The 17,991-nt window shown below is 37.2% G+C and overlaps 1 protein-coding gene across 2 annotated transcripts in view; it reads left to right on the top strand.

Moving 5' to 3' along the window:
- LOC131678393 (uncharacterized) overlaps positions 1-17,991 on the top strand; it is an 81,511-nt gene that overhangs the window by 31,909 nt on the left and 31,611 nt on the right. For both annotated transcript variants that reach the window (XM_058958532.1, XM_058958530.1), the window contains exon 2: positions 126-780. In XM_058958532.1, the coding sequence (XP_058814515.1) occupies positions 348-780 (433 nt within the window). In that variant the 5' untranslated portion in view covers positions 126-347. The remainder of the gene's footprint in view (positions 1-125; positions 781-17,991) is intronic.

The following is a 17,991-nucleotide window of genomic DNA, read 5'->3' on the forward strand; positions in this document are numbered from 1 at the left end:
AACCATGTCTGTGTATTGCTCTTTAATCAGAATCAGAAGATATTGAAGCTAAAATTTCCGATTTTCCTCCCCTAAAAGTGGTAGCTAGTAGCAATAACGAATTATTTAATTTTTTACCATTTCAGGCCCGAAAATGAGTGCAAATATTTCATCGAAATTATACGTTTTGAATTTGTGATCCAGATCCAGATTGCTGTCCTGAACGGAATCAGGATCGGACCAGCACTTTGTGGAGTAAAGCACACATCATCAAGTTACCGTAAGCGGAGTTCTGTCTCTCGAAGACGGGGAGCAATTTTCGGAGCCATAGCAAAAGTTTAGCAGCCGAGAAAATATTTTTTGTGAAAATGTCGCTTGATAACAGCTTGGACGAGGAGTACGGATCCAGTGTTGGTGAAGCGGAACCAATGGGGACGCTCAAAAGGATCAAGTTGGAGAGTGACAACGATAGCCAAAACGGAAGTTTCGGCGAACTGCTAAACAGTACAAACATCAAAAGTGGATTAGACATGCGCATTCGATGTGATGACGGTGCGCTAGGAAATGCCAATTCTGTTTTGAGTGGGGCTGCGACTGAGAGTCTGCTCGGTGGCGGAATCTACGGTGGTGGTGGCAGTGGCCTGAATAACAATAACAACAGTGACGCCTTGAACAACAACAACAATTCCGTCAAAGTGAAACTTGGCGACGTCGATGAGGTGAAATTTGGCGAGTTTAGTAAATTTCTAGCCGATAATGAGAAGGACGAGAATATGGCAACGGTGTTGGAGCTACTGCACGGTAAGTCACTCGATGTTTCTAATTTTAAATGAGATTGAACTTGTGTGAGGCTCGATTAATTTAACAGTTGATTTATTTAAACTGTAGCGAGGATGAAAAACTCAGATTTATGCGGATGCCTCAATCAAGCAAAATTAAGATCATAAAAATCGGTCGCTTTTTTGCTGCCCTCTCTGCAAATGACTTGATTTTTTCCCATCAAATGCAACAAAATTTCAAATGATAGCACGAAAAAAAAAATATTTTCCATTCATCGTACCCCTTCGAGATGATTATGAGCTAACGGACGAAGCGAACAATAAACCATATCCAGCATAAAGTACCGCGTGTCTCGTCCGTCAAGCTCACCGCCGTATATAGCATAAACATTGCCATCCACGCTCATTCAATCGACCAATTCTGGATTCTTTTCCACTTTATCATTCGCTCTTACGCTCAATGGATATCACTCTCGCTCTCTTTCGCTGTTTGTCCCCTCGCCGTTTTGCTGTTCCGGAGTTTTATCAGGTCTGTGTATGGTTTTCCCATTCTGAATTAAGCCGGGCGCGATTCATTGGAACACGCGCAAACCGACGACAGTTTTGGGTGGTGACGGTCTTGCTCCGGCAGCAGTCAATCGTCGATGGCGACCGTTCGGTGGGGCGCGATTAGAACGAACGAAAGAAATTTTTTCAACCAATTTTTTCCAGAAGCAGTTTTCAGATAACCGTGATTATCAAATGAATTGAGTGGTTTCAGTTTAATGGAGGTCTTATATAATTGAAAAAGGCTTGGTTTTCAAAGTGCACCTTAACCTTTGAATGCATGAATCTCATTGTGCCTTTGTACTCATTTTTCTGGATGTATACGATATAGGGACCATTCATAAATTACGTAACGCGAAAATCGCCCAAAATTGACTCCCCCCTCCCCCCATGTAACAAATTGTCACAAAATTCTCTATCCCCCCCTCCCCTATTACGTAACAAATTCCTCGAAAAAAAATTTTTTGTTCAGTAAAAACGTGTTACGTAACGATCTAGCTTACTCCCCCTCCCCCAGATGTCACAACATGTCACAACTTCTCGTACCCCCTCCCCCCCCTAAACGCGTTACGTAATTTATGAATGGTCCCATATACCACTTGTTGAGGCTTTATATCTCGGAATTCGCTATGTTGCCAAATGGCAACAGTATGCATTTAAGAGTTAAATTACTTGTGAATGAATCACCCGGAAACCACTGACTTGTATGGTATGCCGATATTGCCATTAAACGATTTGGGGATACCCATTTGAAGAACCACCATAACGAAACAAACCCGCTTCTCTACCCCAAAGAAGTTTTAAATTTGCATTGAAAAAATCCTAACATCCTGGTTTGATATCACGGAAATGTAAACCAAATCTATTAGTTGAGAAACATAAACATTGTATCGGGATTTCGAACACCCACTTTGATATTTTTTGTTCAACAAAATCACTGACACCATCCTTGTTTTCTTGAATTTTCCCACAACTCTGCCCTCACCACGCCCCCTCCCCCTTCATCAAACCAATTCAATCATTTTCGAATCAACTGATTGAAGCATCCAATTCCAAGAATCTCTCAAACCACCACCCATTTATTCAGTCACGCTGCCCGACAAGAACCGTTCTGGTGACAAATCATTTCAACGGACCGCCGCGCCGTCAATGTTGCGTTCAAAGCACCCCACAACCATAATCTTGCCAGTTCGCGCAAAACAATGGAAATATTCTTTCCCCCTTCGGCGCGGCCCTGGCAGAAAACGCAACCAAAGCGGCGACGAAAGCCACCGCACAATCGCAGTTAGACTTAATAAAAACCAATAAATTGAATAAAAAAATATAAAGTTTCCACTTAAAACTGAACCCACCGCCGCGCCGCTGCTGCGCGATCGGTCAGAGCGAACGTCGCCGTCGCGACGCATGCGGGGGGACAATATCAGCATATGGAATGCGTGTGACTGATGTTTGTGTTTATGCAATGTTCGTTCCTGGGTGTGGTAGGAAGCGAGGGAACGTAGAATTGGCGGTGAAGGGCTGCAAGAATAAAGCCAATTGTGGTCGAAAAGAAATGCTAGAAAGAGACGATCAATAAAAGAGTGACCCAACCGAGGAAAACGAGCATACGTACGCAGTTATGATTCTTCCCCATTACCATCCCCCCATCCTATGCGATGGGATGGTTGCGCATTGCGGTGACTAGTTAGGCATGAAGGCAATGCGAGGGGAGTAAACACCGAATTGGTTGATTTGACTGAATGGGAGAAGAAACTGTTAATAAATAAATTTTTATATCAAAATCACTTCTACTTGCTTGGAATAAAGCGTGCCTGCTGGCATAACTGTAGCATGGTGCAAGTTTATAATTTCAAAGCACATATTCTACACATACTTTTACAAATCGTTTCAAACGGAACAGTTTTAAATCGTCTGATTTTTTGTTATTTCTGTGAATGAAATTACTTCACACATACTCAAGGATTTTTGTCGTGACTAACCTTTCTATACATAGGCCCCTTTTCAAAATTTTGGACGAAATAGAAGATAGGGTTTTTTAAATGGATATGATATGGCTTTTCAGTCGATAATGCTATTACGTCGATTACTGTGTGATCTATGCCTACGTTTCGATCCCACTATTGGATCATCACCAGGGCCTGAGAAAGTATTATTTATTTAGCTAACTAAAAACTAAGGACTTTTTACACCAGTTGACATAATACAAAACAGAAATTCAAAATAGTGAACTTCGTTCAAAGCATATCTTACTTGACTACTTCGACGAAGTGCTAATTCGTATTGCATACGAGATAATGTCAGGGTCGAAAGGGTTGAAGTTCGTCAACCCTCTCGAACCTGAAAAATATACATTTAGATCGTGTGAAACTGGGTTTTTCTTTATCGAAAAGTGGCAGTTTTGTCTAATACATCACTAAAAATTATTTCACGGTAATGGTAGTTGGTCAACTATATGAGACTACTACATGCTATGCTATGCTCGTATCCAATTACCGTAATTTTGGGTTGGAGTAGTAGTTTGAACGGTTGGGAGAGAACTTTTTTCTCTCAATTTTTTCACATGCAGTAGTATATTGGCACATGCAGACTTCAATCCCTCGGTATCTGTGCGGCGATTGACGGTGTGTTGGGTTGTTGTGATATGCAGGCCCGATGAGAGGGGGAGGTAGCCAGAGCAATTGCCCTGGAGCCCTTGTCGTATTTTACCCGGAAGATGGGCGAACACGTCTGGTAGTCGTAGAAGAGCAATAAAAATAGCAACAATAATTTCTTTGTAATCATTCGCCTTATTAAATTATTATAAGATGAGCGCGTCAAAAATGGAAACTTTATTTGATAGTTGACATTTGTTTAAAAATAGTTCGTAAGGGAGTTGTCTACTTTGTGTACAAGTTTTAAAACTACAAAATATTGAGAAGCCCATTTAAAGTATTTTCGATGAAAACAATAGAGCGTCAAACAGAAATGCGAACGCCCACACAAACGCATCCGTCCTCTTCTATGTTCGCTTCTTTACTGGTGGTGCCATGGCGTTGGCATGGAGATACTGGGCGTGATTGTTGTTGAGTGAATATTTGTTCTTGTCAGATCCGTACATATTGGTTTTGTAGCTAAAAATGGCCAATGTTTACATCCTACAATTTCACCATATTAGACATAGCGTACTGATTATGTTTCAGACCATCAATCAAGCAGAAGTGTTTGTTTCGCGAAACGAAATATATCCGCTCACTGTTAATACAAAAATTCTAATTCCCTACGGTGGTTGGAAGTATTATTCCTGCTAGTGTAGCATCTGCAAATCGTTATGCATCCTTCCGGGAGTGCAGAATGCTCTGTTTTAATTGCTTTGTGTAGTTACCCATGTACTAATTTAAAAGTCTAGATAAGCTATAAGATAGCATTTCTGTTGCTAACTAGCCGTATACAAGTATTGTTAATGCTTCAATGCACCTAAAATGTAAAGCATTAAATCTAGCACTATATCAACATACAGAACATAGATATCGTGCTAAAATGCTTTTGAAGATAAATGCTATGAAGCTTTTATACAAAGCTCTAAATGCTTATATAGAATCTTCTTATAGTGCTTTGAGACACCGAACAATAACAAATAAACATATGCGTTCCAATAGTCACCTAAACTCGTAAACAATCATGTAATAAATGATGATGCAATAAACTTAAAATCAAAATGCAAATTCTGCACGATTTTTCGAAAAAAAATACAATTGCAAGTATAATCCACAATAGACGTTTGCATAATTTAAACCGAACATCTAGGTAGAAATTGGATTAAGACAAGTATACTTGCAAATTTTCCCATCCCATATTCACTATTTCGCCTTTTCCGACACTAAGTGTGCTTTAATGATCTCTATAGAACTATGAAGCCGTAAAGAATATGTTTTGTATGCGAATATAGAACATATCCAAAGCCATTAAATAATGCTTCGTGGTATCTTGGGTATATTCATTAATCCTAACTTTACCACTTCCTCAATCCTTCCCATCAGGGAAATCATGAAAATACGGTTCATGGCAAGCAGTGGCGTAGCCATAAATTTGGTTTGGCGGGGGTTTTGATGAAAATCGTTTTGCCTTTCTCATACAAAGAAAGGCTATGCAATCACTGTAAAAATCGACTTTTTAACCGAGGCCCGGAGGGACGAGTGTCATACACCATTCGATTCAGTTCGTCGAGATCGGCAAATGTCTGTGTGTGTATGTATGTGTGTGTATGTGTGTGTGTCATTTAAACTCACACAATTTTCTCAGAGATGGCTGAACCGATTTTCGTAAACTTAGTTTCATCTGAAAGGTATAACGCTCCCATAAGCTGCTATTGAATTTTTAGTTTATCCGACTTCCGGTTCCGGAGTTACGGGTTGAAGAGTGCGGTCACACAGTAAATTCCCATATAAACTGGTACCTCCATGATGTTCAAATGATGTAAAACATATTAAAATTGATGTAACATTACTCTAGTTTGCGGACCTGGATAACTACTGATCAATTAAAGCAGCTTTGACCACATTGGCCACCTATGACGGTTCATGACGCCCTCGAGGAACCCGCCAAGTTCCTAAGCTAATATCACACCCATTCCCCAACGAATTCTCTACCTATTTTTACAAACTTGATTTCAAATGAAAGATACAGTAATACCGTTGACTGCTGCTGAATTTCATTCGGTTCTGACTCTTGCTTCCGGAGTTACAGGGGTGTTAGTAAGGATACACTGGAATTTCCCATACAAATCGGTACAATTGTAATACCTCAGAGGCTAAAAACTATTGAAATGGTCACCAAATTACTTCTAATCGCAGATCTAGATCACTGATTGCCAATCAAACATTCTTTGAATATATTGTCCACTATCGACGATTCCGGAAGTTCGTAATTCCGGATATATTCCACAATTAAAGTCACATCGGTTCATTGGTGATGACTGAACCGATTTTCTCAAACCAAGTCTCAAATGGAAGGCAAAATATGCAGTTGAGTATTACGTCGCCGCCCCTCCCCCTCCTTGCCCTTACACCTCCCTCCTTCATCACTCCCCTCCCCTTGGACCACCCTCACGCCCGCATTTCCTTCATCCACCCCGTATACCGAAATAAGATGAAGGATTTCTGACGCACCCTCCACTCCCACTCTACTAACTCCCCATTCCGTCCACTTTCAAACCCATTCCACCAACATTTCAAAATATAATCACATGAAGATAACATTGAACTTATACTGATTAAGCTAATTAAATATTATTCTTTTGCCTTTCTCGTATAGAAAGGTTATGCAATTGCTCCAAAAGCCGACTTTCTAACCGAGGCCCGGAGGGCCGAGTCTCATAACATTCGATTCAGTTCGCCGAGATCGCAAAATATCTGTGTGTATGTATGTGTGTATTTATGTGTGTATGTATGTGTGTATGTATGTATGTATGTACGTATGTATGTATGTATGTATGTGTGTGTATGTGCGGATTTGTTAACAAAATGTCCACATCGGTTTCTCGGAGATGGCTGAACCGATTTTTACAAACTAAGATTCAAATGAAAGGTATAATATTCCCATAGGTTGCCATTGAATTTCATTTTCAACCGACATCTTGTTTCGGATTACGAGTTGAAGAGTATGGTTACAAAACAAAATTTGTTGATTTGTCCACATCGGTTTCTAGGAATTTTTTGAATCGATTTTGACAAGCTTGATTTTAAATGAAAGGTCCATCAGCTGCTGTTGAATTTTGTGTGGATCCGAGTTCTGGTTCCTGAATTACAGGGTGATACGTACGATCACGCAGCAAATCCCGATTCTAACGAATTCTGCGATGAATGTAAAACGGTGAATTTGTAGATCTAGGTCACCAACAGTCATTCAAAGTCTCTTTGGCCACACTGGCCACCATCGACGGATCCGGAAGCATCCAAATTCAGAATAACGGTTATATCGGTTTCTCGAAAATGGCTCGACCGATTTGATCAACTTAGTCTCAAATGAAAGGTGTTGCGTCCTCGGAAACTGATATTAAATGCCACCTCCATCCGACTTCCGGCTCCGGAGTTACGGGTTGTGGAGTGCGATCATATAGAAAATTCCGATTCAAACCGATACCGCGATCAATGCAAAAAGGTGCTCTTATATATACTTACCAAGTGTAATAAGAATGAAAGACATTTCCATAATGTTATATTGTACGAACCAGCTATTAAATCATAGTTTGGAGAAATGAGAAAGGCACAATTGCACCTCTAGGTGGATTAAAACAGGTTTTTGTAATATGTCAATAAAATCAAAAAACGCACATGCAAGGTGTGATTTTAAAAGTTCAAAAACTTTTCTAACGGTCAAGATCACATAATTTCGAAATCATCAACTTTGAAGGTTTGACAACTTCGAAAATTCTTTCCAATATAAAAAGCTCATATTTTGATATAATAATCTTGGTGATGAAAACTCCTAGAAGTGATTATGGAGAAGTAACTCTTCAAAAATAGTAAGAGATTTTGTGTCTTCAGCAAAGTTTTTGATGTCATTTTAAAAAACTTTATTGAAGATTTATTATTGGAAGATCTGCTGCTTTACGTTGTAATATACTTCAAAGATACTAAACATCAAAAGTTGACAGCTCCGAAATAATGTGATCGTAAGCGTAAACAATTTTTTTCGAGCTATAATTTTACTTTTCTTCACTATTAAAGCTCGCAAATCCAAAACGAGTCCTCGTATATAACATTTTAATATAACATCGAATTTAACACTCAGATATACACCATTTGTAGCCACTAATTTGAAATATTTTGAAATTTTATTATTTCCAATACTGCTTAAAGGCGATTTATATAATTGATTGCACAACAAAAATCAAATGCTCATAAAAACCGATCCTGACCAAACGGAAAAAGTAATTTTTCACCATTTTCCTTCAATTTCTCACAATATTGCTATCGTTGTAAATCACATTGAGGTTTCATGTCAACTCTACGCATTCTCAAAAAATACATTTTAGCAAATATTTAAAATTATCCAATTTTTCGGTGAGAAAGTTTGTTTTAAAGACAATCAAACTTCGCTTCCCATTTGAAGCATTGTCCCTAAACCATATTTCGGAACATCCCTTCAAAAAAAACTCATGATAATTTGACAACTATAGGACTTCGGCTAAGAGTTCAGTTACATGATCCAATACCCAATGTTTTCCAAAAGTCCCCATGATGCCTAAAACAATAGATTTTTAATGTAGTGATCAGACAATATCCTTCAAAAATTTGCATTGTGCCATATTCAATTAAATTAGTCAGCTTTAAGTTTTTTTCATGCCAATTATTTTGGTTTGGGTGGGGGGTTTAATTATAGTATAAGTTACTGAAGGTTGGAGAAGCCAGTTAAACAGCGCTGATTTACCGCAAATGCTTGTCTTGACTTTCTACTGTGATTAAACTTTGTCGTGCATCTAAAAAGATAGTCTAATTAATTAATTTGTCAGGACAAGTGATTAGCTGAACATTCATGTCTATTAGTCACAGTGTGCTTTGTTTCTTTAGCCCTAGTAGGCAGGGGATCAAGTTACCACACGTTTTTACAAAAACCTCGTTTTGACATGATTTTCAAAATTGTTTATATTACTGACAGGGCATAGTATTCAGATTTACATATTATTCATAGCTCTTAAAATTCAAAGTTTTTCAATAAAATTTTTTATTTCATTGAAAAGTTATGAGAAAAAACAAAAGTGAGATCAAGTGTACCCACTCTCCCCTACTGACCTGTGGGGGGTCGATTGTCAAAAGTACAGAGCGTGGTCTGAACACATGCAGATCCAGGTCTCAGGGTGACGAAGGATGGATATGGGTGTCAGCTGCCTTCTCACCACTCGAAAACCGTCGCTGATGCCTGGGAAGAAGTTCCAATATTAACGGTCTTCGCTGAAGCGCGCTTCTTCGTATTGAACATGAAGTTGCGAATAATGACATCGTGTGTATGTGGAGACAGACCATGCAGCCGTACTTTAATTGAGTTATCTTTATAATACACTTGCACCAAACATTGTCACACTCGTCAACGTATTGCACATTGTTCCGGGAAACAAATTTTTCTGTTATGTCGTTATTATTAAATTCAATCAGTATGGCAATACGTATATGATGGTATTGAATAGTATCCAATTCAGTTTGGTCAAACACACTTTAAGTATTGAACCAAACAAAATATTTTTTTCGAGCAATTTCATCACAAGATGGCGGCTGTGCAGGATTTTCACCTCATGCGCGTTTTTTAGAAGGGGTCCACGGCCGGAAATCTATCTCCCGTAATTTTTTACCTAGCGCCAAAAACTAAAGTTTTTCTGATTCCTTATGTCAATAGGAAGAGACGTACGCAGGGTTCTTTTTTCAATATTTTGATTTTACGCGAGATGGCGCACTTTTCAAGGAAAAAAGTCGAAAATGTCATAAAAATGTACACAAAATCGTTAATTAATATAAAGGTAAGCAATACAAAAATAAAATCCCACGCACGTCGCGGGAGAAATCAATTTTGAATATACTGTGAAAATTCCAAAGCGATCAAAAATCAATTTTTCGAGTTACATTTCCGGCCAGCTCAAAAAAGTGGTTTTGAGAAAAACGCGGGTAAAGCTTTCAGTACACACGGGATATACATAAGAGGTGTTGCGACAGAATTGAAAATTTGAACATTTATGTATTGTTTTCGTCTTCCATGTTTTGGGATATCGTTCCATCCTAAAGCACATTTTAGAGTATTAAATTAAAAATTGATTTGTTTTTTAAATTCTACGGTGATTCAACCCCTTAGCAAACTAAAAGTAAACCAATGAACATGACAATAAAACATGCATTCTTCGTGCTGATATGACTGCAGGAAATTGGTAATTGTATTTCGATCCTTCTCGCGAATTGTCTATTATCAACCCTCCTACATGATTTCAGACATCATTTCACTTGGACAAGACTTTGCACTTTCCCCATGCACATTCAGTGCTCTGTGGATTAATTCTCTAGTTGGTGAAAAAACTAAAGAAATGTAGAAATTAATTTAAAGTATATGGGTTATTCCACGCGAAGTGATCAAAAAAGATGCAAACTTGAAATCGACCTTCACGGATTTGAACCAAATTTTGAGGAATAGTTCATCTAGGGCCAATATATACAAAAAAAAACAAACGGTTTGTTTCAATCGAACCACCCCTCGGGCGATGGGATGCGCTCAAATTATATTGAGATTATAAGTGTTTTTATGTAAAAATGTCTGAGGAACACGATGGCATTAGAATTTTCAAAATTAAAATATATGTATTAGAAGAAAAATTAACTTTAAATATTTAACTGAAAAAATCTCATAGTTGGCAGCGCTGCCGCCAAAAGTTTTTCTATACTGACCCTAGATGAACAATCCTTCCAAATTTGGTTCAAATCCGTGAAGGGCGATTTTACGTGCCTTGATCACTTCGCGTGGAATATATGCTATTTGGAAAAGAATAAAATGAAGACTGTTACTTATTTGCACTAAAGTAATAACGGAAAATAATATTAGCATAACCAAGGTGTATCATTTTCGAAGATAGCATTGTGGATGAATCACTTAATGAAAATGATGATAAGCGACGCGGACGAAAATAGCGGGCCACCACCAGTCTTCCAATTTTAGATTCGGATATTTGAAAAGGTAGTCGAGAATTGGATTGAACGAATACCTTTTTGATTTCGGTAGTAGAGGTTTTAACCTTTATATCATTCATCTTTTTACATTTCTTATAAAAGAAATGTATAGAATTCGCTCAAACTTTCAAGATTTTTTCCGAGCCCGGAGGGCCGAGTCTTATATACCAATCGATTCAGCTCGACGATTTGGGACAATGTCTGTGTGTGTGTGTGTGTGTGTGTGTGTGTGTGTGTGTGTGTGTGTGTGTGTGTGTGTGTGTGTATGTAACGGACCAATTCTCATTCGGGTTTCTCAGCAATGGCTGAACCGATCTTATCCAAACCAATTTTAAATGAAAGAACTAAAAAACAGTATGAACGCTATTAATTTGTTTTTGATTCTGATGTTTAGTTTCCAAGATATGAATGTTTGAATGCGTAAAAATGGCGTTTTTTGCAGTTTTTTTTAAAATTATCTACCGAAATTGACAATATAGATTTCCAATTTATATGTTTTTAGACAGCTTTAACGAATACCTTTCGAACAAGCTATAGATTGTTGAAATCGGACTATTTTCAAAAGAGATATTTAACATTAAATGCGAACGAAAGATTTTTATCATTTCCCATTGCCAGAAATATGACCAAAAACATGTAATCTATTATTAACGCCAAAACGGATTATTTTAGGTCAATAGTATCTTCGGAGAATTTAATGGAGGTAATATGCGCTTTCGTTTGGTATTGTGCTTTTGCTGATTAATCCCTTTATGAGTGAGATATTTTCACAAATTTTCTTGGAAGTGATTATATCGAAATGATGCCTTCAGAAAATTTGTAGCTCTTACTTTTGCGAATAACTTTACTAAAGACTTTAAATATCTATTTTGAATACTTTAAAAGTTATGGCTTGTTGTTTGTTGATTACTCTTTGTCGCCTATTTATTGTTCAATGTAGTAATAATCCATTGAAATAAGCTAAACATTATTTCGATAAAACGAATTTTGTATTTCATTTTACTATTTACAACCGCAAGAAATAATCACCGAACGCTTCCAAGTTGTCTGGAAGGAACTTGATAACTTATCAGTACAAAAATGTTCATTTGTGCGAACCTTCGGACTGCAATTTTTCTAACTTATAACCATCGGATCGATCTGAAACATATCGGAAAATGAAAAGCGAAATAAATAACTCCAAGCAACGGCGTAGCCAAGAGAAGGTTTTGGGGTTTAACACCGTACTACACCAACCCCCCCCCCCCCCCCCACCACACCAAAAAAATTATTGGATTGAAGTTGAAAATTTATTGATGCTGACTGATTTAATTCAATACTACAATAACAATTATCTGATCCGTAGATTGATAACCTGTTGTTGTAGACGTCATGAGGACTTTTGATAAATTGTCGGAATGGGGTCCTGATATGTAACTGATCTATTGGTCTTGATTTCACAGTTGTCTAATAGCATCAATATCAAATTCCTGCCTGAAAACATTCCAATAGAAAATTCCAGAGTTCTGTAATCAATCATAATTCTCAGATTTATTTTCAAATTGAGCTCGTTTTTGTAGAGATGTACTGTAATAAGGGTTTTTATTTAATAGGAAGCGAAGTTAAAATTGATTTAATGTCTATGAAACATAGAACTGCTCACCAAAAAAATGCATAACTTTCAACCAATCACTCTAAAAATCGACAATCATACCGGCCCGGAGGGAGTATGCAGTGAGGGGTTGCTACTTTAAAATTAAAACTAGTTTAAAATTTCTTAACAAGTTGAAAATTTTCGGCGGGACCTGGACCTCCCAGATCTTTATCCATGATCCGCCGCTGGTTTCAAGCGATGTTTCAGTATCACATAGTATTTCAAGATCGTGGCTGTCGATCCATTGTATGTATGTGCAAATCGTACTGAACATGTAATATTCATTTCCACCATTGTATTGAACATAACCAGCCATGGAATCGTAGTCTGGACAAACGAGACAAGCACAATTGCACCACTAGGTGGATTAAAACAGGTTTTTATTTTGGGAATGCGTCGAGTTGAGACGAAAACGTAATATGATTAATAACGAGTATAACACTTTCCGAATATAAAGAGAAATTTATGAAAAATGACGATTTCCATTCGACTCTAGCAGGTCCTGATCGATTTTGATGAGCATTTGATTTTTGTTGTATGACCAATTATATGTATAGGTCAAATGTTTTAAAAAAGTAATTTAAGGTCAAGATAGCATCATTTTGAAACCGCCAATTGCGGAGGTTGAGTATCTTCTATGAGTTTTACAAACATTAAACAGCGCATCATTTGATAAAATAATTTTGACGGTATATCGTCCAGGAAGTATTTATGGTGAATTTTCTTAGGTTAATATTCATGACTACAATAAAGTCTCAACAAATTCGCTAAAGACACGAACTCTGTTACTATTTTCTGAAAAATTAACTCTGCATAATTTTAAAACTTCAAAAATTACTATTTCGGAATAATGCCGTTTGGAAAGTAAGATCGATTTTCACCAAACCCCCACCAAACGGAATTTCTGGCTACGCCGCTGATTTCAAGTAAGTAGAAACAAAGTCGTTCTACACTCGTTCAAAAGAAACTTTTTCGAATGATGAATATCTATTATAATACATTGAAACCCCGATTTTATCAGCCAAATATGAACATATGTTTGATGGGATTCCAGCAGACGAACAAGACTGAATTCGAGTAAATCCTTTCTTGAACATGTTTTCCTTATCATGAAGATGGAAATATGCAAAAATAAAAAGTTCATCATAATCAGAAATAGTTATCAGACTACATCAAGGAACGGGAAGCATATTTTAACAGCTTCAGTTTATTAAAAAGAAAAAAAATTGCCCGATTTAGTCAACGTTCCCATTTTCTCAGCCTAAAATACGCCATGAGACTGATAAAAATGGGTCTTTATTGTATGTATTATTCACTGTGTTTCACATTAATAGGTACATTTCATTTTTGGAGATTTTTTTATTGCATCGAACTACAACAATTTTTAGGTAGTTTTCAAGGGGTTATTTTATAGGCTTCTTCCAAAATTTGGCGAACCTATTCCAATTAATTGGTATACTTAAGGGTTTATATGTTGCAGATAGAGAAAATACTGAAATTTTATATTACTAATTACTAATATTACGAAAGCTTATTAAACAATTTTTCCTGATAAGTTTGTGAAAATTATAAACTATTTGAAATTTTTTAATACTTTTATTTTTTATTTAACCGTGATTTTTTTATAAATAGTGACCATCGCTTCTTAACGTAGTCTATTTTTCATGGCTTGCGGTGAGCACGATTTCTCGAATTGCTGAACTGAAAATTATGGAATAGAAATTAATTTTTAGTATTCTTTACAGATTTAACTCGCCACGCAGATAGCTCTGAATTAGACCCGCTAGTGCCCTAAGACGATTTCGCTAGATTTTCAGAACACTGTGCACCCAGTGCATTAACGCAAGTGACGGAAGGTTATCGAAAAGATTCGTGAAAATGAAAATTTCTGTAATGATGATGATTTTCCCAAACGGTTCGTTTTCGAGAGGTTTTTATTTGTTCTTTGGCATTAGGATTAGCGATAATAATTCAAATCAAGGATACTACTGGGAAGTCACCTTTAGAAAAAGTCGATGTCGAAGTAAAATTTGGAACTATGCACGCATGCACTTCAGAGATAGCGTGATATCAGGAGCTGCGATTTCATTTCAACGCTTTTTTGTGAAAAGAGCGATACTTACGAATGTAAACATAAGGCTTTTTTCATACATGCGAATGAGGGCTTTGAAAAGCAACAAATTAACCTCAAAATTTTGATTCTACGATATTGCTTTCTTAAACTACAGCAAAAAATACAACGGGCGAAACTGTATTTTTGTTTGTTTATTTAAAGTTTCGCCCTCCACGCTCCATGCAAACAAACAGGGCGATACTTTTTTTGCTACCAGTTTAGAGGCGAAACTGTTATTTTCGTATTTTTTTAGGATTATCAAGCTGATACCAGCTGTAAATAGTAACAATGATCGCTATTGAAAAAACACGGACGAAATCGGTGGTGTAGAACGGTAGTTATTGTAAAAAAACGTAAGGGCGATACTTCAATGCTGATAGGTGGGACCGAAAAAGTAAACAATCGCCAAAAAGGCGATTCTATCATTTTGTCAATTTCAACAGCAAAAACAAATTTTAATTTAATAATTTCAAATACTTTATGATGTTTTGGGTTTCGATCACTGAATCATGCAATCTAGGATGTAAAAAACACAATAGTTTTTAAATAGGAAATAAAACCAAGTCTGGAAATATTCACTGTTGATTTTCTTTGAATGGTATCACTGCTAGTATCGCCCTTTTCAATAAAAAGCGTTGATTTCTTAGTTTTCAGTCGCGTTGGAAATTTGAGTAAAGTATAAACTTCAAACGATTCAAAAAAAAATTCGATTTTTTGGCTCAGTACAATAAATAACCCCTTCAGGAAAATTCAGTTTTCCCACCACAATTTAGATATTTTATTAACAGAGCATTAACAATAATTCGTTTGTATGTCTATTTTATGGGCCATTTTTTCGCTTTCCCATTGATTTGGCTTGAGATTTCTAGCACTGATGTTGCCCTATGCTGATTTGAGCGATTCTCTGAGTCCTGCCACTATCCCATGTAGTATGTGCATTCAAAAACATCGCGAAGCATCAAGTTCTAAATGTTCTCAAACGATATAATATCCGAAGAGAGTTATAAAAGTTATAAGAAATGTCTCATCACACTGTTAGGTGGATTAAAAACGTTTTTCGAGATAGAAAAAGCTTTAAAAAATCTTTAACCTATGTGCGGGATAGGGAATCGAAACGAGGTGAGCTGCGTACATTTACTACCTTCTCGCACAGGACAGCGTATGGCTTTCAAAATACGTAGCAATATTCCAAAAGGGGAACTCGGAGGTATAGTACAATCTTTTACTCTTCTTCAAACCAACGACAGAGCATCGTAATGAGTACTTAAAGTTAAAGTGACGAACTAGAATTTGGGCGATGAACAAAGTTGTCCCGAATGTGACGTTGGCACATTTGGCCAGAATCCACAAGGTTGCAAGTTTGATTAATGGGAATTTTTTTCATAAAATTTATTGTAACAATTATTATTAACCCATTTTCACTTTATTTTCCGTTAGACATTTCAAAAAAATCTTTTCTTTCGAAAATATGGTGCAATTTTATTTACGCGCAGTAGAAAATACAATCACTGAATCAAACATTGAAACATTTCGAAAAATATGCCACAGTTCTCCAACAAGTATGAAAACTATTGTTAAAAAAACCTGTTGTTGAACGGATGCCTATTTCTAATGTCATTCTATTTCTAGGAATGCAAACAAATAGAATAAACGGTAGATAAGACATCTGTTCAACAGCATCAAAATCCATCGCAGCAATCGAGTAAAAACTAGGTGCCAAACTGATCAAGAAGGAATGGTCCAAAAAAGACAATCGGCTGAAAGCATAGCCAGAAAAGCAACATTTCAACCAACTCCTAATAAAGCGATTGTAATCTAAGGCCATGGGCAAAATGTAGTTGTTATTTTGCGCGCTCTATTCCGCACCTTCCTCCGTCTGATGACCACCATCATCACGCATGAACCCTGCCTTCCGTCAGTCAGCCAACCAGCTACGACCCTCGTGTGAAGCGCCTCTCGGTCGTCCAGTTCGACTCAACGCAGGCGAAGGTGCACTTACCTTGACGTCAACAAATTATACACGAAATTTATTAAAAAATTATTATATTTTTCCAGTCTGATTGATTTATCGAACGCATTAAACTAGTTTAAATTGATTTGAAACGAACGAAGCCAGCGCAGAAAAGAATTCGATGACAACAATAGGGTTAGTCTGTTTGATGATTTACTATGGAAACGTCGTATAGTGCGGGAAATGTTATATTACCAATTTATGTACGGTTTGATAGTTTTTGTGTACAAAGTATTACACATATTTGAATCTGTAATTTTCTAATCAATTACACAGTAAAATCAACCCTATTAACGCTAATCCATCCTACTTTTGTTTTTGCGCCTACTTTTTCTCGAACAAATATCAAATGAGTTAGCTATTTTGGCTCGGCTGCTGTTGCTACCATTCCTTGCCACGCAGAAGATTGTCCCTGTCACTGTTGCTTCTTCTGCCGCTGCCATTGCTGGCTATTCAGTCGGAGGCTCAGCCTCATCATTTGGGCACACTTCACCGAAAATCTATTGTGGTAATGATAGTATTTTGGAAGCGAACCGGTTCACTACAAGTTGTACGGCTGGCTTCGACTTCGGCTCCGAAGCACCACTCTTGCGACCAATCCTGGCCAAATTTAGCACACAAAAAGCTTCTGCGCAACAAATAGTTAGTCCACTTTTTGTGATCCTCTTCCCCTGTGTGGGCTTTTCATCAATAGAGCCACCAGAAGCTTTCCCTCGCACCTCTCGCACAGTCCCGTTCAGTGGGTGAGTTGGGCTGTGTCGGGCGTACGCCCAAGACATTTAATTTTACTTTTTTGTGGTGTGTGTATGTTGTTGTTGCACCTCTTCAAATTTTATACTGAAATAACATCTTCCTGAGGTTGCTGAAGGGGGATGACTCGACGAGTATGAATACTCACTAGCGGCGGAAAAAAAGATGCACACATGGAAATAATTGATCTGCTCGCACGCCCCAACATTTCGAGTACAAAAGGTATAGGTTTCTAGTTTAATTCAATTCGAGCTACGTAAAGCACATGCTTTTTAATCGGTTGTCTCCTGGATTCTGTTCATAGTATCTTCGATAGGAGTATTTTTTTTTTCGATTTAGTCGCATTGCATTTTCATTTTCCTCGATCTGATTCTTGTTTAAAAAAATTGAACTTATCTCAAGACTTTTGTCTAGAATACGAAAATTGTTTAACAATGAATTTCTAAATCAAGTTGTACTGAATCAAATGATAGTGAAACAAGAAGAATTCATCTGTTATT

This window comes from Topomyia yanbarensis, chromosome 2 (genome assembly GCF_030247195.1).
Source record: "Topomyia yanbarensis strain Yona2022 chromosome 2, ASM3024719v1, whole genome shotgun sequence".
NCBI lineage: Eukaryota > Metazoa > Arthropoda > Insecta > Diptera > Culicidae > Topomyia > Topomyia yanbarensis.